The sequence below is a fragment of the Rhincodon typus genome, chromosome 4, assembly GCF_021869965.1.
Source record: "Rhincodon typus isolate 14 chromosome 4, sRhiTyp1.1, whole genome shotgun sequence".
Classification (NCBI taxonomy): domain Eukaryota; kingdom Metazoa; phylum Chordata; class Chondrichthyes; order Orectolobiformes; family Rhincodontidae; genus Rhincodon; species Rhincodon typus.
In genome coordinates, this window is record NC_063335.1 from 43,150,658 (window position 1) to 43,174,592 (window position 23,935).

The following is a 23,935-nucleotide window of genomic DNA, read 5'->3' on the forward strand; positions in this document are numbered from 1 at the left end:
CTACCTTCCCCCACCCCCATCCCCGTCTCTTATTCTGCAACTCCCCCTAGCCACACATCCAGTCCTGAAGAAGGGTAATACCTCAAAAGTTGAGTTCTTTCCTCCAGATGCCGCCTCGCTTGCTGTGTTCTCCCCGCCTCCTGTTTGTCTACCTTTCTATTTGACCCATCTCTGACCTCTCAAGGATACTTTAAGAAAGTGTTTCTGTAGTTCTCCTGGGAGTTTCCTATCGCGACCGAACTCAGTGTACAGCATGTAGCAATGTGACAGTAAATTCACATTGAACTTGAAACATAACAATTGACACTAAGTAAATTAACAAGTCGGAGTCACCGGTTATCAGCTTTCAGGAAGTTGGCGAAATAAACGCCCTATAAAAATAGAAGGAGCTCAGAACGTTAACTCAGTTACATACGGCGATGGCTAGCACCGAGACTCCCAGGTAAGAATACGATAACGCTACTTATTAAAAATTGACTTACGGTGCACAGTGCAAAATCCACGCAAATTTACACCGCCACCACCGATCGCCTGTTTGTGACAAATTCAGAAAATGGTACATCCAGACACTGTGCCGTTTAATATCATACTGTATTTACTAGAATGGGTGACTTCGTGTAAAGAAGTCAAGTTGCAGAATATTGCTTCTTTTATACTGGAATCTCTATTCAGTGATTCCGTCCTGAAAAATGTTTCCAAATGGCTCTGCCAACTAATATTAGCCCCTCTTCGTTTTTTAAAAAAAAACCGCAACTTAGAGCTTCTTCCCCTGATTCTGAGGCTCTGGCAGCACTGAAGAGGTGCTCCCTGTGTCCAACCGTTGGGTGGGAAGGTCACTGAATCCCGTCCCTGTGATGGGTTCAGTCCCCAACGCTGGGGAGAAGCAGAGCGCATCGTTTCCTAAATCTAATTGTTGTGATACGAACTCGCAACTTCAAAGGGTGGAACTGGGAGAACAGATTTTCAGTGACAGAAACGGAACCAAAAATTGCTGATGCGACACCGAAACAACTTCCCTAGCAACGCGAAACCATCGGAGAGAGCCGCGGCGCTGCCGTGTCCGACCTACTGCGCAGGCGCGGCGGTGACCGTACCAAACCCTGCCCACTCACGCAGCGTGCGTGTGATGTAGCGGGTGGGGGCGCGGCGAGAGCTTTACCCCGCCCCTCCCACACACCGTCACCGCGGATTGGTCCGTGGTGGGAGGACTTGGTGCGTGCGCACGAGCGGCAGCGGTTGTGGAGAGGGGGTGGAGGAGAGGCCTATAACCCGGACCTCGATTGGGAATCTATGGTGCAGGTTTATAGTGATGAATAAAGATCAATAATACTAGAGTGGAGCAGAACGAAAATTACGGTGATGATGATAAGAATAAAGAAGTGGTGATACTGTGGGTTCACTTCACGACTCCCTTTCCGGTGCCGGTTTGTGGGTTAGCTTTACCTGGTTTATTTTAAGCAGTTTGGTGGTCGGCCGGGGCTCTTGCTGCTACTGCTGGTGGTGGCGGCGCCTCCTGCTGCAGGAGGAGGAGGAAATGAGTGGCTCCAGGAAGTACATCTCCATCAGCGTGCCCGATAAACCTGACTCCATGTCCCCGCACATCAAGTCGTCGGAGGAGCTGCGGGTGATCGGCTTGAACCTGAGCGACTTTTCCAGGACCGTGCAGTTCTTCATCTGCGTGGCCGGAGTCTTCATCTTCTATCTCATCTATGGATACCTGCAGGCCAGTGTCTCATTTGAATGTTTCTGTTTTATTTTTAAAAATATATCCACATGTAATAAATGTGCCATTTTAAAAATTATTTAATTACACCCATCATTGTAAATGCAAAACGACGCAAAAGATACTTCCAGAATTTGTTACACCCCTCAAATTAAACTCTTGGTTTTACAGGAACTCATCTTCTCTGTGGAAGGCTTTAAACCTTTCGGTTGGTACCTCACTCTGGTACAGTTTGCTTTCTACTCCGGCTTCGGCCTGATCGAGCAGCAGCTCACGCAAGACAAGAGGAGAAGGTAATTTTATGGTTGGTGACCTATGTTTTGGAGATATGTGGTAGTCCCTTTTGCGATTTTATTGAACGGTCGTCACCAAGCAAGGTATGAATCAGAGTTGCTGAGACCTTGAAGGGGTAAAACTTGTTACTCCAAATTTGTTTTCACGACACCTCCAAATGTTCTCAGTTAACCATCTCTTCAAATCTGTTGGTGGTGCGAACAGATGAAATGACCTATGCTGTGTTCATTAGTGACAGCAGTCACGGTGATGCTTTGAATGTCTTGCGGCTGATCAGAATTGCACATTCGATATTGGTTTACTAGGCAATTATTTTACCTAGTGAATGCAAATCCATTGCACTAAGCAAGAGTTTAAGACGATTACTCCATATTTTAATCTACAGAGGTCACACTCCTTGATAGTATGCAGTATTAATTTTGTGTTTCTGCAAATGCGTAAGATGTTTGTGCTGAGGCCAGGAGGTGGAAGCTGGCAGAATGAGGGCCCTGGCTTGTTCTGAACTTATTTACACTTTTACTGTAGTGCAAAGCCTGCCATTCAAAAGGTAGGGTTTGTTCCAAGAAATTTTTCATGCTTTCCCTTTCTTAATCCAAGAATGTCTGCTGTTAGTAATTGCTCAGGAGGATTATATCATGGAGATGAAAGGGTGAGTTGAAAGGCCAATAGGGAGTGGTGATTGAGGCACAGTAATTACCTTTTAGAACTGGCAGAATTACTTCTGATTACCTTGCTAAAGCACTGAAATAGTTTGATAATGTCATTGAATCATGGAATTGTATCTATGATTCCGAGATAGGACCTACAGGCATTTGGAGAGCCCAGGATTCATTTAGGATAGTCTGCCTGGCTTTGTGTTTGGGAAATCATGTTTCACAAATTTGTGTTTTTTGAAGGGGTGACCAAGAATGTAGATGAGGACAGTGTAGTAGAGGTTAGTTACATGGACTTTAGCAAGGCCTTTGACAAGATATTGCATGCCAGGTTGTTAAGTACAGTTAAATCACATGGGATCCAGGGAGACCTAGCCAATTGGACACAAAATTGGCTTGGTGGTAGAGGGCTGTTCTTCAGACTGGAGGCCTGTGACCAGCAGTGTGCCACAGGGATCAATGCTGGGTCCACTGTTATTCATCACTTAGATAAACGATTTGTATGAGAATTTAGGAGGTATGGTGGTAAGTTTATGGATGAGACCAAGATTGGTAGTATAGTGGACAGTGAAGAAGGTTAACTGGGAATGCAGCGAGACCTTGATCAACTGGGCCAGTGGGCTGAGCAATGGCAGATGGGGAGGTGATGGCCTAGTGACACTATCGCTAGACTGTTAACCCAGAAACCCAGGTAATGTTCTGGGGACCTGGGTACAAATCCCGCCATGCAGATGGTGGAATTTGAATTCAACTTAAAAAAAAAAAAAAAAAAAAGTCTGGAATTAAAAGTCTAACGATGACCGTGAATCCATTGTCGATTGTTGGAAAAACCCATCATGTTCATCCTTACCTGGTCTGGTCTACATGTGGTTCCACACCCATAGCAATGTGGTTGACTCTTAACTGTCCTCTGGGTAATTGGAATAGGCAATAAATGCTGGTCTAACCAGCGAAGCCTACATCCCCCGAATGAATTTTAAAACAGTTTAATTTAGGTAAATGCAAGGTATTGCATTTTGGTAAAGCAGACCAGGGTAGGACTTACTCAGTCAATGGGAAGGCCCTGGGGAGTGTTATAGAACAAAGAGATCTAGGGGTACAGGTTCATAGCTCCTTGAAAATGGAGTCACAGGTAGTGGTGGTGGTGAAGCATGCCGAAAGCCTTCTAGCTTTCATTGGTCAGAGCATTGAGTACAGGAGATGCGACGGCTGGTTGCAGCTGTACAAGACATTGGTGAGGTCACATTTGGAATACTGTGTGCAGTTCTGATCACCCTACTATAGAAAGGATATTATTAAATAGAAAGAGTGCAGAAAAGATTTATTAGGATGTTACCTAAACTGGAAGGTTTGAGTTATAAGGAAAGGTTGGATAGGCTGGGACCTTTTTTTGCTAGAGTGTAAGAGACTGAGGGGTGACCTTATAGAAGTCTATAAATTGAGAGACATGGATAAGGTGGATAGCAGGTAACTTTTCACCATGGTAGTGGAGTCTAAAACTAGAAGGCATACGTTTAAGGTGAGAGGGGAAAGATACAAAAGGATACAGAGCGTGGTGAGTGTCTGGAACAGGTTGCCAGAGGTGGTAGTAGAAGCAAGTACAATTTCATCATTTAAGAAACATTTAGACAGGTACATGGATGGGTGTGGAGGGATATGGATCAAACGCAGGCAAATGGGACTAGTTTAAATTGTGAAAACTGGGCAGCATAGGTAAATTGGGCCAATGGACCTGTTTTTATGCTGTGGACCTCTATGACTCTATATGGCACAGAAGTAGGGTATTTAGTCCAAGTGTATGTGCTGATTCTATCCTACACTGCCCAATCGGTCTCTCTTTCCTGCTCCCTCCCTACTGCTTGCAATTTTTTTCTTTGAGGTTTCTATTGAATCTGCTTTCGTTACCTATCAAGCACTACATTTCAAATTCTAGCAGTAAGCAGTTGTGAACTGAAACGTTTTGGTAGGTAGAACAAGTACAGGCAAAATTAACTGCACTAAAATTAACCATTCGAAAGGACGTGCAGGAGCAGAGTGGCCTTGGCATCTGTGCACAAATCGTTGAAGGTGGCAGGACAGGTTGAGAAAACAGTTAATAAAGTTTGTGATTTATGGTGTTATAAATATCAAATTAGAATACAAAGCAAGAATGTTATGGTGAACTTTTTAAACACCCTTTGAGCCTCAACTGGAGCATTGTATCCAGTATTTAGTCCAGTTCTGGGGACCATTTATAGATAACGTAGAAAAGGTAATACAAAAACTTGGTGGTTCATGCTCCAGGTATCTGGAAAGGTTGGAGAAGCTAGAGCTGTTCTCCTTAGTGACAAAGGTTGAGAGAAGTTTTGATTAAACGTTCAAAATCATATGAAGCCTGGATAAAGGTTGAGAGAAATTGCCCATTGGCAGAAGGGTTGAAACCAAGATTATATCAATTTAAAATTAATAGCAGAAGAACAAAGGCAACATGGGAGAAAATCTTCTTTGCACAATGAGTGGTTAGTATGGACTCTGCTGCCTGGGGCAGATTCAATTGTGATTTTCAGAAGGGAATTCGAAGATCAAAAGTTGCAGGGCTGTGGGGAGAAGGCAAAGACAGTATGTTGCCAGCATAGACACGATGGACTGAATGACCAATTTTGTGCTGTAACCATTATATGATTCGAAACGTACAAAGGCCAAGTTTGAAAGTAAACCACAGTTGTTGTGGATTGTAAGATTTGCATGGCTCCTGAAAGTTTGGAAAGAGTTTAGTGACCTAAGCAATAACCTGCATGACCATCAAGAGAGTTGATACATAGTATATAAAAACAAGCCATTTATGTGTTGAACTGTTGAAATGCATCCCAAATATGATTAAGTACGTTCCAATTCAGAAAAGTTGTCGATGAACTAAATTGTCCCTGTTTTATTTTACATTCTTTCAATTGAAAATGTGTCAAATAATTCTACCCCTCTTTCCAAAAGAAAACTTTACTCCAATTTTCAATTTTCTGCTTGTACTTTATAGAAATTAGAATACTTGAATGAACTCTGTCTTTCTGTTGACTTACAGCAATAGGAATTAGTGGTTTTGCTTTTCAAGAATTGGCAAGAACCAAAGTTACCTACTGTTCATTACCATTTTGAAAAGTATGGGTTTTTTTTTAACTTTGTGAATGGCAGGACTGCTTAAAGTGTGATGGAAGAAGAAGAATGAAAAGATAATGGCAAGGAACGCTGCAGAACTAGATTTAACAGCATCCTTGATGGATCCGATTTGTGACCATTCCAAATTTCCTATGACTTAGAAAATATTACAAGGCAGCTAATGTGATGTTGCAGTCACAATATGCTGAAATTTTATTGCTTGGTTTTTTTAAGCTACCCTGTTTTGTACTAGAAATTATTATAATTGGGGATGCAAAAGCCTTGTTGCTGTGCCGGGGTGGTCCAATTCACATGAGTAAGGACATGAGTTAATCTTGTACCTTCTCCAGAAAATTATTATTTGTAGCAATGTGTATCGAATTGAGATATATAACGAGGCTGCACAATGACTCTAATTTTTGGAAGGTTGCATAATTACCAATATGCAAATGAACTTATAAATTCAAGCAGAATAAACACTCAAAACTAGCTCGATTTGAGGAATTGTTTGTTCATTTATTTTTGAATTGCTATGAATGCTAAGATTGCTAGCACTTGAAAGGCATTTTTGTTCATTTGGATAGTTATTTGGTCTCGTGATTTAGTTCTTTTTATTAAAAACAAAGAAATGAAGATACTGGAGATCTGAAATAAAAACAGTGCAGGAAAAACTGTGCCAGTCTGGTAGCATCTGTGGAGAGAGGAACCAAATTAATGTTTCAAGTTCATTATGATACAATTTAGTGGAAAAAACACAGAAAACACAGAAAAAACACACAGGCTCAGTGGTATAACATTGAGGGGAGTATAGGGGCAGAGGAACCTCTGGGTTCACGTGCATAATTCTCTGAAGGTGGTTACATAAGTTGAAGCAGTTGCTAAGACGGCTTATAGAATGCTTGTGTTATAAATAGAGGCATTGAGTATAAAAGGAATGAACTGATGCTACACCTCTACAAATCATTGGTCAGACCATATTTAGAGTATTGTGTTCAGTTCTGGGCACCTTATTTAGGGAAGAATGTTAAAGCCCTGGGCAGAGTGAAAAGGAGATTTTACTAGAATGATACCAAGAATGAGGGATTTTAAGTAAAAGGAAAGATCAGGGAAATTGGACTTATTCTCTTTGGAAGAGCAAAATTTAACAGTTGACCTTTATTGAGGTGTTCAAAATTACGAACAATTTTGACAGAGTAAAGAAAATATGTCAGCAAGACAGGTAGGAGTGAGATGAAGAGAAATTTCTTTACACAGTTGTTAAGATTCGGAATTAACTGCCTGGGAGAGTCTTGGAGGTGGATTTCATATGAGATTTCAAAAGTCAGCTGGATGTATGTTTGAAAGTGATAAATTTAGAGGGTTGTGGATATAGGGCTAGAGAATGGGACTAGCTAGGTAGCTCATTCAGGAACTGATATAGACCGAATGGATTGAACAGTCTCCCCTTGTACTGTAAGATTCTATAATGACTGCTGTTCAGAATTCTGTTAATTATTGATTTTGTTTATAATCAATCTAAACTTTCTCTGAAGCCATTTCAAGTACATTGTACGTCTAAAGCATTGTTAAAATGATTTTTAGCTGACTTAACAAAAACCACCACCATTTATTGCTTTGCAGTTGATAATTTCCTGTGGCTACGTGTTTTTGGCATGACAATAAAAATAATTAGTGCTGGAGTCTCAGTTACTAATCTATATAAATGACTTGGATGAACGAATTACAACCACAAGGTGGTTGCACGCACTAAGGACTTATAGGTTTGAGGGTAATATATTAATATGGATAAGGCATTGGCTTTTGGGCACCCCATAAAATGCTGTAGCCCTTGACTGGGTGAAAGCAATCACAAATCTATAATTTTGTAGCTTTCACTCTTAGTAGCTTAACTTCCTGGTCTTTATCTTTAAAAAGTGAGAAAATAAGTACAAAAACAAACTTATCTTCCTGTTGAAGTTTTACAAATATTGATAGTCAGAGATTAGCCCTAGTTGTAAAAGGTAATTAGGGATTTTTAAAAATGTAACATGATAAACTAGTCTGCTTCCCCTTCTGAATGTATTGCTGGGAAGTTGTTGCACACTTATTTGTTTAAGGTTCTTTGGTCAAATGACCATACGTGTGTGTAAGCCTTGATTATTAGTATCAGCAAGCTATTTGACCGGAAGGAATCTGGTCAAACGACAAACTCCAATTCTATCCTTTCTAGCATGCAGACTGCTAGTACTGAGTAAATGGCTAATGATCCAAAGCACTAATGTCAATTGTAACACCTAGCCAAGGCCCTGAACATTTTCTAAGATGTGCAGAAACCAATGCATTTATCCTTGCTAATATGTTACCATCAACTCTGTAAGTCCTTGCTTTATGCAACAATCTTCTTCATCCAAGTCCAATTAATAATTGAATCTTCAGCACTGATCATTGTGTCACCCCACTAGCACTAGTCTGACTGCAATTGTTTGGAACTTAGGTACACGGTATAGTAGGGGTACTAGGTACAGTTTATATCTCCATCTAGAAAGAAGGATATATTTCCCTTCAAGGGTGTGTATTAAAGGTTCACGAGTTTGATTCTTGAGATGGGTGAATTGTCCTCAGGAGGGATTGAGTAGAATGCGCCACTGCTTTCTAGTGGTTAGAAAAGTGAGGGACGATCTCATTGAGACTCGTATGGTTCTGTGAAGGATTTAAAAATTAACTCTCAAGAGGTTGTTTCCTCTCGCTGGAGAGTCTTGAACTGGCGGAATCGTCCAAGGATTAAGTATTGTTCACCATTTCTGAGAATGGTGAAGAGGTGTTTCTTTGCTTGGGTTGTGAATCTTTTGGAATTCTGTACCATTGAGACCTTTGGATGTTTGATCCTTGACCATATTCAAGGTTGCGATCATCAGATCTTTGGATTCTAAGGAAATCAAGGGGATCAGATGGTAGAGCATTGAGGTTGAAGATCAATTGTGATCTTAGCAAAAATGAAGAAGACTAGAGTGACTCCATGGCCTACTACTCCTGTTCCTTCTTAGCTTGTGCTGTGCTCTGGGGATTAAATCTAGGATCTTTCCAGTGTGGCATTCAAACTGATGAGCCAAATGTCATCTTTTTTGTGGGGTCAGCAATGTGGGGCAAATTGTGCTCACTCGTTTGCATATTCTGAATGAGAATCTTTGCATGAGCCAGAAAAATCATATAGTCTTTTAGAACATAATTTTGGTTTTCGAAAAGCATTAAGTTTCATTCCTTGATTATGTTTTGAGTGGTAGCCTCATGCAATTTTATTAGTACAGCGAGAAAGCGTTTAATGAGGTCCATTGTTTGTTTGTAGTTTTCTTTTCTGTTTCAGATCTTAAATATCCACAGGTCCTTGTTTCATTTTACTTTGTTTCTTATTTTTCAGAATCCCCTGGAAAACGTATATGCTTATAGCATTTCTTACAGTGGCCACTATGGGCTTGTCAAACACCTCCCTTGGTTATCTGAATTATCCAACTCAAGTAATCTTTAAATGCTGCAAGCTGATTCCTGTTATGATAGGAGGAGTCTTCATACAAGGTACATACTAGAGTTGTCAAACTCTACAATGTTGCAGTTTCTAAAATGCAATGTTACCTGACAAAATTTTTACAAAATAAAACTTTACATGAGACTTGTATTTCATGCCCTTCCAGGTGAATGTGCCTTTTTTATGATGACCATTATACATGTCTTAGCTTCTGTGCTATATGTAATAGAAATCTAGATTTTAGAAAACATGATTTATGCACATATTTTCATTATTCAGCAATAGATATGGTGACAGTTAAGAGGTGGCCTCTTGAATGTTTAGCTATTGCATTAAATATTTAATGGGGATTCATATATCATTGTTTAAATGTAAATGATCATCTACATTATATGAGATACACTGAAAAGCTTTTTGACTCAAATTGTTCTTGTAAACATGAGTACTTAAAGTTGCACTTCAATAAAGCAGGTTGTTTTCTGCGTAGAGGGACATTAAAAACTGAGCAATTACATGCTGACCTTCGAAGGCACTAATGCATGTCTGTTTAATCCAGATAATTGTTATTTTACGCTAACGTGTTCATAGAACAGAAGTGTATAACCATGTTCCCCACTGTTTCCAGTCTCACACTTAAAGTTGAGAAACATTAAAAAGAATTGAAATACCAGTCATTTTTATTCTCCAAGTCTGTCAGCTACACAGCTGACATGTGTTGAGTGATCCTGATTATAGACTTTATTTTCAAGCCAGCTTGCCATGTGAGGAAACAAACACTTTGACTTGCAAGTTCAATTGGTCCAGCTCTGTAGACACTTACTTTTTTTCAGTTAATGTCAGGGATTGGTGTAAAAGTTAATTAGATATGGAAAATCTTAAGCCAACAATTGCCATTGGTCAATCTAATCTGTTGTTGTACTCTCCAAGCAGTTTCTTTTCACAAAACTTGTTTAATTTTTACAAAGCTGTTTGACCCTAAAAGTTCCTGTAGTAAGCAATTCCAAAAGCTGCCTTCCCTTCAGTGAAGGAGTGCTTTGTTGCATTCTGAAACTTTACGAACTACTAGAGTAATGGAGATATACAACACAGGGAAAGGCCCATTGCTTCCATGACAGTCAAAAACAGCCACCTAACTAATCAAATCCCATTTTCCAGCACTTGGTCCATAGCTTTGTATATCTTGGCATCACAAGTATGCATCTAAATACTACTTAAGTGTTCAGAGGGTTTCTGCCTCCACCTGTACAAGCAATTCCAGATTCCCACCATCCTCACATCTCCTCGTCTAAACCTTCTGCATCTTGGCTTTTAAATCTATGCCCCAAGTCATTAATCCCTCCATCCGGGAAAAATTTTCTTCCTGTCTTCCCTATCTATTTCCTCTCTATACATCTTAATCATCTCCCCTTTCAATCTCCTCTGCTCTCAGGAAAACCACCTCAGCCTGTACTTCTCTTAAGTGGTGCCACCTCATTTTATTATCCTGTATTTAATCACCTGTTTTTGACTGCTTGATTTCCCATAAGCTTCCATAATTAAACAAATCTCAAATTTATAAAGCACCTATTTATTCAATAAAATGTTCACCAGAGACACAAGAAGAATGGATACTGTGCCTGACCATAGAGCAGAGCTTTTACAGTGGCTTAAAGTTTGGTTTGAACAGCATTTTAATGTAAGATTTGAAGATGGAGAAAAGGAAGCAGATGGCTAAGGCTCAATTATATAGGCAGGAATTGGGTGTGGTTATGAGAACAGAGAACTATTTTTAAAAAAACCAGGATAATAACTGTTTAAAATGTAAACTGCTGGCCAAATCAGGATCCTGTATAGTTAAGTCATAACAGGGTTTATTGTTAAGTAGAAATTGCTGCAGAATAGAATATAGGCTTTAGAGGTGTAGATGAATTAAGTTTATGGAAGGTGGGAGGTTAGAGAGGCTGGCCAGAAGAACATTGGAGCAATTGAGTTTAGAGCCAACAAATGTATGACTAAGCATTTCAGTGGTGAATTGCTAAATTACTAAGTGGGAATAGAAGTCGATAGTTTTTGTGATTGGAAGTTTATAGAGTTGACATTCTGCCAGTGTTCACACAGGTTCAAAGTTGCTTGCTCAATTTAAAATAAGAACAATAAGTGAACTTTATATTGTTAGTGCAGAGTATTGTATAAATAATTTACAGTCAATAAAGTATGAGGAAGTACAGTCACTGTGTGTAGAATGTAAAACAGGGTCCTGCAAACAACAGTGAGATGCATTATCTTTCTTGATGATGCTGTTGGTTTTTCAAACTGAAATGTTGGCCAGAAAGGGTTTATTCATTCTTTCAGTGGTCATTTTGTACTGATGCATATTCTGTTTTGGCTTGACGTCAATTTTACTCCAAGCTGTTAAGGTTCTGACAGGAAAAGTAGATACAGTGATTTGAGTGAAAATTGTTGCATTTTCATTGAGTGTTCGCAGAATAATTTGTTTTGGGAATAAAGCCTGAATATCTTTTGGAAATATTTAGTCTGTTTTAGCTTGCCAACTCCCATCCTCATTCCCAGATCTTGCTGGTTAGAAAGCCTTTCAAAAGTAAAATTGTCGAGATACATTCATATTCATCAGATGTTAATCTTCTCTCTCCTAACAGGGAAACGTTATAATATTATAGATGTGTCAGCTGCACTTTGTATGAGTCTTGGTCTGATTTGGTTCACTTTGGCTGATAGCAAAGTGACACCTAATTTCAATCTGACAGGTGAGGCATGTAATTTCAGTTGATTCAGAACTTCTGAAGTACTTGTGCGTTGGTCATTTTTATGCTGTTTATATTTTTTTCTGTTGAGGTAAATGTATAACAGAGTTTGGTTATCTAACAGGTCGGACGTTGTTTATTTTAGTACTTGAGCCTAATTTGTTACGTTTGCAAGTAAACTGGCATTTGCTTAACTTAGTAATAAATACCTCGAATTCCTTTTTACTGTCAAATACTTATGATATCCATTGATTAGTGACTGTTTTTGTAGCATCCATTTTTAAAATCCAGAATCAACATTATAGAGTTACAAGTGCATTTCTATTTTCGGTGGCTCACTTAAAGGAAAGAAATGCTCAAAAATGTATCTTATGCGCAGGTGCGCTTTTTTAAAAACAGGAGAGCAAACCTATTCAATATTGGCTGTAAAGCTTCTTAGAATTTCAGCATTATTTGTATAAACTGTTTTGATATACTCCGTATTAAGTTTCGAGCGGTGAATACACATGAGGTCATCTGCCTGAGGGGTTGATAAAGTGGCAAACAGTCACTTCAGAGACCAAATTTATTTTTCTAACGTATATTTGCTACAAAATAAAGCAGGAGCACCTGCATTTTCACTGACCAGCAGTTTCTTTGGAAGAGTAAAATGCCTTGGTAGCTGTATAATTGTGAGTAAATCAGATTTTGATCTGGGCAATTTTGCCTTGAGAAGCAAAATTCTGCCTTCTGAGTACAGTGGTCTACAACATTACGAAGTAAAACTAGTCTACAATGCTACAAAGTAAAACTAGCCTTTTAGACAAAATCAGTTAAAGCAGTCAAAGCTCGAATGAACTGATGGGCTGAGGAACTGCAGTCAGCTTGTGGTCAGGGGCTTTTCTAAGCACTGGCCTCCACGCCTTTCTAGGACCTACTGAGGCATCTATTGTGGCCTTTTAATAAACAGCCTCCCTTTCCTATTCCAACATCTCCCTGGAATTCATCCAGAGCATCCATTGGTTGTTAACCTTGTCAACTTTATCACATTTTGCTGATGCCACCAATGTTTTAGCAAAAACCACCTTTCTTACCATTTCCTTCCAGAATGTCCAGTGACATGAATATTCTTTGCCATCTACTTTAATTTCAGCAATACGTCACGTCATGGCTTTGCTTTGTGCAGGTATTTGGCTCATGGAGGCCATACCCCACTCCTTACTGAAGTTTCCAGTCACTACCATATTTTATACCATCAATCCTGCCCCAGGAATGATGACCTTTATCACTAAATCGGTTGCTTTTTCCCAAATCTTCTGCTGCTGCTTGTTTTTATAAGCACTTTATCTTGACCCCAATCCCACTCGTGCAACAGCCCAAAATTCTCCTCGGAGTATGCTCCTTTCTCTTTTATTTTGTCTGTGTATAACTTTGCTTGCAGTCTTTTCAAATTTGTCTTGTTCTCCTCGGACTGCTCCTTGTACATAAAGTCTCCTGCCCATATTCATGACCAATGCTACAATCACTCATTTACCACGATCTCTATTGGTTTCTAGCACCTCACATCACCCACATAATTCTCCCTACTACAGTCTCACTCTTTGTATTCTCACTAGGTTTAAAAAACAAACTTACTTAGAATCACACTAACTATCTGTTAGCAGCTACTCCATCACCTCCACCTTTTGAACCCATCCCCAGTATAAATTCTTGAGTCATTCCTTTATGGACTGTGCAGCAATCCCACTGCTTAATTTCTTCACTTCGTTAAGTTGAGCTTATCAAACACAGAACTGCCTTGGTTATCCATTATCAGACCACTCCTACCATTACTGTGTCTCACTTTCTCTGCGAAGCATACCCACTACTCTAATATCGTCCTGTAGATCAGAAGTAATTCCTAGCACATTGGCTCAACCTTCAGCAGTTTCTTTAAGTCCCATTTCCAACAAAAATGAACATTGTATAGCTTCTGTTGTCAGTCACATTGCAACCACCTGTTTAGCTGCTTCTGCTGCTCTCCCTTGTCCCTTGGGCCTTCACCCTGTTTCTTTCTCATCTCTCTCTGAATGTTTAATGAGACCCATCTTCTTTTCCCTTGATCCAGTAGTCTCCTTTATAAATAGAAAAAGCTAGAAATGCTCAGCAGGTCAGGCAGAATATATGGAGCAGAGATGAATTTCTCATTTCAAGACTTTAATCTTCAGAATGGTCTGACAAGTCTGTTCCTCGCGATGTAAATGCAGTTGAGTATTTGTCAGCATTTTTTGATTTTGATTTCCAGCATCCACAGTATTTTACTTTTGTAAATGGTTGTTCCTCCTCAAATAGTGTCCACCTCCCTTTTCAAAATTGTCAGCATCAACGACTTCTCCAAGGGATCCAACCTTATCCCTTCCATCCTTGTAAGTTCCATTTTCAATCTTCCTATGTTGGGCTGTTATCCATCTCTGCACCACCGTGTGACTTTAGTCAACACAATGTTGAGCTCTCTGCTTAAACCTTTCCAACTAAACAACCCTCCGTGTCAGTTCTAGCCTCCTGTTTACTTTTAGAACCCACCTTTTGACGTAAACTGAGATGTCAGCGTACGCTTGCAGCATTGCTAATGCAAGCATGTGCAGTTTAAACACAGAGCTTTTTCGGTCTTGCCAATAAGGGAGAATTACTGAAATAAGCATCTCCATTTTTGTTTTAATAATCGAAATCATAATAGCATGTTATGTTTGACCAAAGTGGACGATTGTGATTTTCTTATGTTTACAATTAGTTTGAAAACTTTGTTTTCTAGGCATAGTGTTTATCTCAATGGCACTTTGTGCTGATGCAGTTATTGGAAACGTACAAGAGAAAGCTATGAAATTGCATAATGGTTCAAATTCAGAAATGGTAAGTGATTTCATTTCCTACCTGCTTGGCCAATTTATATCAGTAGCTGCTGAGGGTTTTACACTGTGGACCAAATTCAAATTAATGTAGGCTTTTTGAAGTAACCATTGTGCTATGCTTGTTCTGAGGTTTGGTTATGCAGCAAGAATGTTCTTTAATACTGCAATGCCCAATATTGTGGGATTTTGAAAGTTGTTATTGCAAGGTGCCTTCCATATCTATATTTTGTTTGAAAGACATGTAGTTTTACAACTTTAATCCAGTTTATGCTATACAATTTGATATGAATATACCTTGCTAAGGTTTTGTTGTGCTAAAGCTAACCGTTACGTCCAGGTCTCGTATTGCTTTTTCACTTTATTTGCTATTCTATGAGCTAAGATTTTTTAACAAAGAAAGCACTGTACTTTTTTTAAAAAAGTGTTTTCTATTCCTGACTGAATTCATGGAGGTGTTAAGGTAGCAGCAATAATCCTTTTTGGCTGGATATGTAAATCATGATTTGGGCACAACTAAATATTGATCAGGAGGAATAATCTTCCAGTTTGCATAATAGACTTAAATATGGAACTGTATTTGCATTCAGTAGCTAAAAGTCTGTGTGGTAGTGAAAGTTATTGACAATTCCATGACATAATCAAAGTGAAGTTGTGCCTTCAGCAGGGTTCAAAATACTTTCATTTTTGAGTCTGTCTCTTGAGATTTCTCAGAGGCTACCTTTTGGTTCCCAAGAGCTCCTTTTTCAGTCTCTACTTCCCTTGTTCAGTAATGCAGCCACATAGAAACAACATCTTCTGTATTTGTTTTGGTATATGGGGGATTTGGACTCTATCAGAAGCAGGACAAGAAGATTTCACCAATATCCCTGTTAATCATTGCTGCATTAAACTTAAATCTATACCTTGGAAGGAAAGTATTTATTTCCTACATAAAATCATATATTTAAATTAGCACAAAATAACAGGCATTAGTTAAGAGCAGGTGCTTTTTATCAAAAATATTACTGACACATTTCTGTACACCAAGCCATCACCCTAATCGCACTTTCTGCAGCCAAGTGAGATCGCCACTAAACTGTTTGATGTTCATCTCTAACATAGCCACTCCACCTCAAGTAATTCATAATACATGAGAAGCTTTGTGATGTGATGACACATACGTTTTATGAAGTATAACTATTCAATCTTAAAATATACAGTTGACAGTGTTCATTACAATCGTATCCATTATAAAGGAACAGTAGGCTATTCAGCCTCGAGTCTTTCCTATTTATTTAATACTAGTATGACGAATTGAACACAGTTGCCTTTTTATCAGACTATCCCCATAATCCTTTATGCCACTGGTAATCAGAAATGTATCATCCCTACTTTAAACATACTCAAAAACTGAACTTGCAAAGCATTTTATGGCAGCAAATTCCAAAGATTCATTCCCTCTGAGCAAAAGGTAAATTCTTCTCATCTCGGTTCAAAGTGGCATCACTCTTTTAAAATTATCTCCCCAAATTCTGGACTGCCCAACTGAGGGAAATATCGTACCTGAATCTACCCTGTCTATCCCTTTTTTAATTAATTTGTAACTTTTTCAATGAGATTTGGTATTGTTTGAAACTAGAGAATACAAGCCTAGTTTGCCTAAACTGACTTCATAAAGACATTCCCACTATCTTGGGAACAAATCTGGTGAGCGTCTGATGCATTTCCTTTATGGCAATAATTATCCTTTCTGATGAACGAGACCAAAATGACACACAGTACTGTTGGTGTGGTCTAACCAAGCTTCTATACATTTGAAGCAAGATGCCACTATTCCTCCTGTATTCAGACTAACTCTGATAAAGGCTAACATTCCAGTGGTCTTCCTAATAGTTTAGTGTACCTACATGCTAGCCTTGAGGAATTCATTGGCAAGGGCACCTAGGACATTTCTGGGTTTCTGCTCCCAGAAGGTTTCCACTCTCCAGGATGTCCCTGTTCCAGACTTTTAGGTGATGGTGACTGTCTTAGAGTCTTCCTCTCTCTCATGCTTTTTATCCTTCCACCCACCACCACCACCTCTGTTGAAAAGTTCCTTCATTGAAAAGATTCTAAAGTTGTTTCCACCCTCCACACCAAAGTGTGGACCCACTTTGCAGATGGTTTGACAGAACGACTCAGGTAAATGTGCCCAGTCTGTCACCATCCCGACTGGTTTTCTCCCAAATGTTTATGCTGCTGGATGAGGAGGGAAGAACTGGATGAATTTTACTCAAGCCCAGAGATTGCAAGAACTGCAGATGCTGGAATCAGAGACAATACAGTGTGGAGGAACGCTGTAGGCCAGGCAGCATCAGAGGAGCAGGAAAGATGACGTTTCGGGTCAAGACCCTTCTTCAGAAATGGGGAAGAGAAAGGGAGCTGGGAAATAAATAGAGAGGAGGTTTGCGGCTGGGGAAGGTAGGTGGGATGGTGATAGGTGAATGCAGGCAGGGAGTGGTGGGGATTGGTCAGTGGGAAGTGTGGTGCAAATAGTTGGGAGAGAAGATGGACAGGTTGTATCAGGTCAAGGAGGTGGGGATGAGAGGGAGGCTTGAACATGGGATGAGGCTGGGAGCGGGAAGATTTTAAAACTGGTGAATTCCATGTTAAGGCCATCAGGCTGTAGGCTCCCGAGGCGGAATATGAGATGTTGCTCCTCCAGTTTGTGGGTGGTGTCATTGTGACACTGGAGGAGGCCCAGGATGGGCATGTCACCCAGGGGGTGGGAGGAGGGAGTTAAAATTGTTGGTGACCGGAAGGTGTTGTCGTTTGTCACGTAGAGTGCAGATGCTCTACAAAACGGTCTCCAAGTCTGCGCTTGGTCTCACCGATGTAGAGGAGACCAAAGCAGGAGCAGTGGATACAGTCATCCAAGTTGGCAGATGTACAGGTGAACCCCTGCCTGGTTATTGAAGGTTTGCTTTGGGCCTTGAATGGAGGTGAGGGGGGAGGCGTAGGAAGTGCTGCACCTGCCCCTATGGTTGTAGGGAAAGGTGCCGGGTGTGATGGAATTAGTGTGGAGTGGATGAGGGAGTCGCAGAGAGAGCGGTCCCTACAAAAGTGAGATACGGGTGGGGAGGGAAATATCTCTTCCGTTGTGGGGTCGGATTGTAGGTGGCGGAAGTGGTGGAGAATGATCTGCTGAATGCGGTGTTTGGCGGGGTGATATGTGAGGACAAGGGGGGTGCAGTCTTTATTTTTGTTGAGGGCAGGAAATGCCAGAGATGTGTTTGAGGGCATTTTTGATCACTGGAGTGGGAATGTTGTGGTCCTTGAAATAGGAGGACATCTGGGATGTTTGGGAGTGGATCGCCCCATCTTGAGAGCAGACATGGTGGAGGTGGAGGGATTGGAAGTAGGGGATCGCATTCTTGCAGGAGGGTGGGTGAGAGGAGGTGTAGTCCAGGTAGCTATGAGAGTCGGTGGGCTTGAAATAGATGTTAGAAACTGAGGCTTTGGACAAGAAAAAGAAGGAAATATATGTCAGTTATAGAGAGCAGGGATTGAGTGAATCCCTAGAAGAGTATAAATAGAGTAGGAGTGTACTTGAAGAGGGAAATCAGGAGGGCACATGAGATAGCTTTGGCAAATAGGGTTAAGGAGATTCCAAAGGGCTTCTACAAATATATTAAGGATAAAATGGTAACTAGAGAGAGAATAGGGCCCCTTAAAGATCAGCTAGGCCACCCATGTGTGGAGATGAGCGAAATACTAAACAAGTATTTTGCATCAGTCTATAACGTGGAGAAGGACATGGAAGCTAGAGAACTTTGGGAAATAAATACTAATGTCTTGAAAAATGTCCATATTACAGAGGAGTAGGTTCTAGACATCTTAAAATGCATAAAGGTGGATAAAACCCCAGGACCTAATCAGGTGTACCCTTGAACTTCGTGGAAAGCTACAGAAGTGATTGCTGGGCCCCTTGCTGAGATATTTGTATCATCAGTAGCCACAGGTGAGGTGCCAGAAGACTGGAGGTTGGCTAACGTGGTACCACTCTTTTTTAAGACAGGTGGTAATGAAAAGCAGGGAACTATAGACTGGTGAGCCTGACGTCTGTGGTGAGCAAGTTGTTGGAGGGGATCATGAAGGACAGGATTTATATGTATTTGGAAAGGCAAGGACTGGTTAGGGATCGTCAACATGGCTTCGTGCATGATCATCTCACTAACTTGATTGAGTTTTTTGAAGAAGTAACAAAAAGGATTGATGAAGACAGAGTGGTGGACATGATCTACATGGACTTCAGTAAGGCATTTGATAAGGTTTTGCATGGTAGACTGGTTAGTAAGGTTAGATCACATGGAGTACAGGAAGAACTAGCAATTTGGATACAGAACTGGCTCGAAGGTAGGAGACAGAGGGTGCCGAGGAAGAGTTGATTTTCCAACTGGAGGCCTGTGACCAGCAGTGTGCCATAAGGATCGCTACTAGGTACATTGCTTTTTGTCATTTATATAAATGATATGGATGTGAACATAGGTGCTACGGTTTGTAAGTTTGCAGATGACACCAAAATTGGTGGCGTAATGGACAGCGAAAAATGTTACCTCGGAATACAATGGGACCTTGATTAGATCGGCCAAGGAGTTGCAGATGAAGTTTAATTTAGATAAAATTGAGGTGCTGCATTTTGGAAAGGCAAATCAGGGCAGGACTTGTACACTTAATGGTAAAGACCTGGGGAGTGTTGCTGAACAAAGAGACCTTGGAGTGCAGGTTCATAGTTCCTTGAAAGTGGAGTCGCAGGTAAACAGGATAGTGAAGAAGGTGTTCAGCATGCTTGCCTTTATTGGTTAGTGCTTTGAGTATAGGAGTTAGGAAGTCATGTTGTGGCTGTAGAGGACGTTGGTCAGGCCATTTTTTGGAATACTGTGTTCAATTCTGGTCTCCCTGCTATAGGATTCAGAAAAGATTTACAAGGATGTTGCCAGGGTTGGAGGGTTTGAGCTATAGGCTGTGGCTATTTTCCCTGAAGTTGGAGTGGGAGGCTGACTTATAGAAGTTTAGAAATTCATGTGGGGCATGGATAGGGTGAATAGCCAAGGTCTTTTCTCTGGAGTAGGAGAATCCAAAACTATAGTGCATAGGTTTAAGGTGAGAGGGGAAAGATTTAAAAGGGACCTAAGAGGGCAACTTTTTCACACAAGAGGGTGATGTGTGTATGGAATGAGGTGCCAGAGGAAGTGGTGGAGGCTGGTACAGTTACAACATTTAAAAGGCATCTGGATGGGTACATGAATAGGAAGGGTTGAGAGGGATATGGGCCAAATGCTGACAAATGGAACTAGATTAATTTAGGGTACCTGGTCAGTATGTACGAGTTTGACCAAAGGGTCTGTTTCCATGCTGTACATCTCTATGACTCTCATGACTCTGTGAAATAGGGGTGTATGATGGAAGATCTTGGCTCTGTCCCTTTACAGCGTGCTGTAGCACAGTGGAACTTCACCCCCAAGCTAGCACACTGGCATGCCAACTCTTGAGCACCCAGAAACAGCAAATTGGAGTTGCTTTGTAACCAATGCCTGTATAGCCCTGGAAGGATAAAACACAAGCATGCCTTTCACCCAGAATTTTCTTTTGGCTGATCATTTCTGCAATTTTGGACAGGAGATGGTTTTTGGCTGAGACTGGGTCAATCAGCTCCTCAATAAAAACCGAAAGAACTGCGGATGCTGTAAATCAGGAGCAAAAACAAAAGCTGCTGGAAAAGCTCAACAGGTCTGGCAGCATCTGTGAAGAAGAAAATCAGAGTTAATGTTTCAGGTTCAGTGACCCTTCTTCAGAATTGATGGTAGCTAGGAAAATGTTGGTTTATATGCAGAAGATAGGGAGGGGGATGGGAGAGTGAGTAAACAATAGGATAAAGGATAGAGCCCACAGAGAGAGAAGAGCAGTTGGATAGACAAAGGAGTTGACAACAATCTGGCTAGGAAGGTGAATAGCTGTTAATGGGGACTGTTAGTGACTAACAATAGGTTTTGTGTAATTGCAGGCTGTGATAACAAGGTCTGGTGTGTGGGGTAGGGGGCTACAACATGGGAGAGTTTAGGCCCTAAAATTATTGAACACAATATTGAGTCCAGAGGACCACAGGGTCCCCAAGTGGAAAATGAGGTGCTGGTTTTCCAGTTTGTGCTGAGCTTTGCTGGGACACTGCTGCAAGCCTGAGACAAAGATGTTGGCCAGGGAACAGGGTGGTGTGTTAAAGTGGCAGGCAACTGGAAGCTCAGGATCTTTTTTGCAAGCAGAATATAGATGTTCTGCAAAACAGTCGCCCAGTCTGTGCTTTGTTTCCCTAATATAGAGGAGACCACATTGTGACCAACAAATGCAGTAGACTAGATTCTGGGAAGTGCAGGTGAAATGCTGCTTCACCTGGAAGATATGTTTGGGCACTTGTATACAGGGTAAGGAGGAGGTAAATGGGCAGGCGTTACACCTTCGGTGGTTGCAGGGGAAGGTGCCAAGGGGTTGTGGGTGTGTTGGGAGTGAAGGAACTGTGGACCATGGTGTCCCCGGAGGGAACAGTCCTTGTAGAAGGCAGACAAGGGAGGGGAAGGGAATATGTGTCTGGTGGTGGCATCTTGCTGGAGGTGGCAGAAATGACATCTGATCTTCTGGATGTGGATGCTAGTGGAATGGCAAGTAAGGACAAGGGGAACCCTATCGCTGTTATGTAATGGAAGAAAGGTGGGTGAGGGCAGAAGTGCGGGAGCTAGGTTGGACCTGGTTGAATGCCCTGTCGACAACAAGTGCTGTGGAATCCTTGGTTGAGGAAGAAGGTGGACACTTCAGAGGCTCCCTTATTGAAGTTGGCCTCATCTGAACACATGCAATGGAGGAACTATGGGATGGATTCTTTACAGGAAGCAGGGTGTGAGGATTTACAGTCCAGGTAGCTGTGGAAGTCAGTGGGTTTACGGTGGATATTAGGGGCCAGTCTATCTCCAGAAATGGAAACGGAGATGTCGCGGAAGGGAAGGGTGGAGTCCGAGATACACCACGTGAAGGTGAGAGCAGGGTGGAAATTGTAGGCGAAATCGATGAACTTTTCCAATTCCAGACGAGAGAGGGAAGCAGCACCGATGATATCATCGATATATCGAATAAAGAGTTGTGGGTGGGGTCCAGAATAAGACTGGAACAAGGAATGTTCCATGTACTCCATGAAGAGACAGGCATAACTAGGGCCCATGCTGGTACCTGTGGCCACCCCTCTGACCTGAAGAAAATGAGAGGAGTTAAAACAGAAGTTGTTGAGGGTGAGGACGAGCTCAACCAAGCGGAGGAGGGTAGTGGTGGGATGGGAACAGTTCAGGCCTTTGCTTCAAGAAGAAGCAGAGAGCCCTAAGACCATCCTGGTGGGGAACAGACGTGTAAAGGGATTATATGTCCATGATAAAGAGGAGGCGGCTGGAGCCTGCAAACTGGAAACTTTGAAACTGGTGTAAAGCGTCAAAAGAATCACAGATGTATGTGGCAGTGACTGGACTAGGGGAGAGAAGACTGAGTCAAGGTAGGAGGAAATGTCGGGCAGGAGCAATGGGTCTGCTCAAACAGTCCTATTTGTGGATTTTTGGAAGGAGGTAGAAATGAGCTTTGTGGGGCTGGGGACTATCAGCTTGGAGGCAGTCAGGGGGAGATGAATGAGGTCAGTTGCCGTAGTTGATACAATGGCCTGATGTGTCAATGTGAGGTCACAGTCCAGGGGGAGATAGGAGGAGGTGTCGGAGAGCTGACACTCAACCTCTGTAGAGGTCAGTATGCTAGACTACAACAGCACCACCCTTATCGGCAGGCTTAATGACAAAGTCAGGGTTAGATCTAAGCGCATGGAGTGCAATCAGTTTGGAGGGAGAAAGATTGGAATTGGTGAGGGGGGGGCAGAGAAATTGAGGTGACCAATATCATGTCAACAGATCTTGCTGAACAGATAGATTGCAGGTAAAAGGCCAGAGGGAGGGGTCCAGGTGGGGGGACAGTGTTTGAACTGAGTGAAGGGGTCTGTGGGAAGGGGAGAGGACTTGTTCAAAGGAATGGGCATGGAGGTGAAGACAGGAGAAGAAGAGTTCAAGGTCATGCCGTGCCTGAAATTCATTAAGGTAGGAATGCAGAGGAATAAAGCTGAGACCTTTGAGTACAGAACATTCAGCATCGGAGAGTGGAAGTTTAAGAGGGTTGGTGAAGACCCGACTGGAGGTGAGGTTGAGGGAAGGGGAGGGGAGGAAGGTTCTAGATGATCAAGGGTATCTCTGAGTTGTTGCATCTTGTGGGCCTTGATGCCTGAAAAAAAAAGAAAAAGTTTCTTGTTAGCATGGCAAATGAGCTGGAGAATGAGTGGAACTGCAGAGTGGTGCAGCCCTGAGCCAGCGTGTTGTGATGCTGTTGGAGAGAGAGGTCAAGAGTGTGCATGTGACACATGACGTGGACCTCAGGATGTGGCGAGAGTAGCTGTCCATGGAACGTTGAACATCACGGAGATGCCTGTGATCCTGGGCTGATTCAAAACATGAGGGATGAAACTTCAGTTGGAATCCACGTAGGGTGAGTCTGAATCGTAGGCATTCGCTGAGGACTGAGCTCCTCATTGTTACCACGGGAGATCACAATTTAAAATGGCATCTCTCCCTTTTCGAAGTGTTGCTGTATGATGCTCTCTTGACATTCTTCAGGTACAGCATTCCATGGTCCCTCTCAGGACGATCTTGAGGGATTTTCTTGACAGCTATCGAATTAACATTCACAGGTATTTTTTGGCTTGTGTCCTTTAGTTAAGAAAAACATGTGGTGTGCCTAAAAGTTCAATAAATCTGAGTGATTCGGGATTATGATCCATCATCATGGGACCACCTCCCTCCCTTTGCAGCACCTACCCTCACCTAGAACCCTTTGCATGTCCTCTTGTTCGCCCCACTCCACTTTACAGCTCACCTGGCTCTGACTGGAGCATCACTGAGCAGTCTCTGAGGAGTGTGCAGCAAGTCAGCATCACTGTGAAA

At 41.6% G+C, this 23,935-nt stretch overlaps 1 protein-coding gene across 2 annotated transcripts in view; it reads left to right on the plus strand.

The window, feature by feature from the left end:
• The first annotated feature begins 1,218 nt into the window (after window positions 1-1,218).
• The window catches only part of slc35b3 (solute carrier family 35 member B3), a 49,619-nt gene continuing 26,902 nt past the window's right edge, over window positions 1,219-23,935 (plus strand). Inside the window, exons 1-5 of one of the 2 annotated variants that reach the window (XM_020516787.2) lie at window positions 1,219-1,723; window positions 1,895-2,016; window positions 9,194-9,348; window positions 11,935-12,042; window positions 14,810-14,907. In XM_020516787.2, the coding sequence (XP_020372376.1) occupies window positions 1,535-1,723; window positions 1,895-2,016; window positions 9,194-9,348; window positions 11,935-12,042; window positions 14,810-14,907 (672 nt within the window). In that variant the 5' untranslated portion in view covers window positions 1,219-1,534. The remainder of the gene's footprint in view (window positions 1,724-1,894; window positions 2,017-9,193; window positions 9,349-11,934; window positions 12,043-14,809; window positions 14,908-23,935) is intronic. The other variant, XM_020516788.2, reaches the window with a different exon arrangement.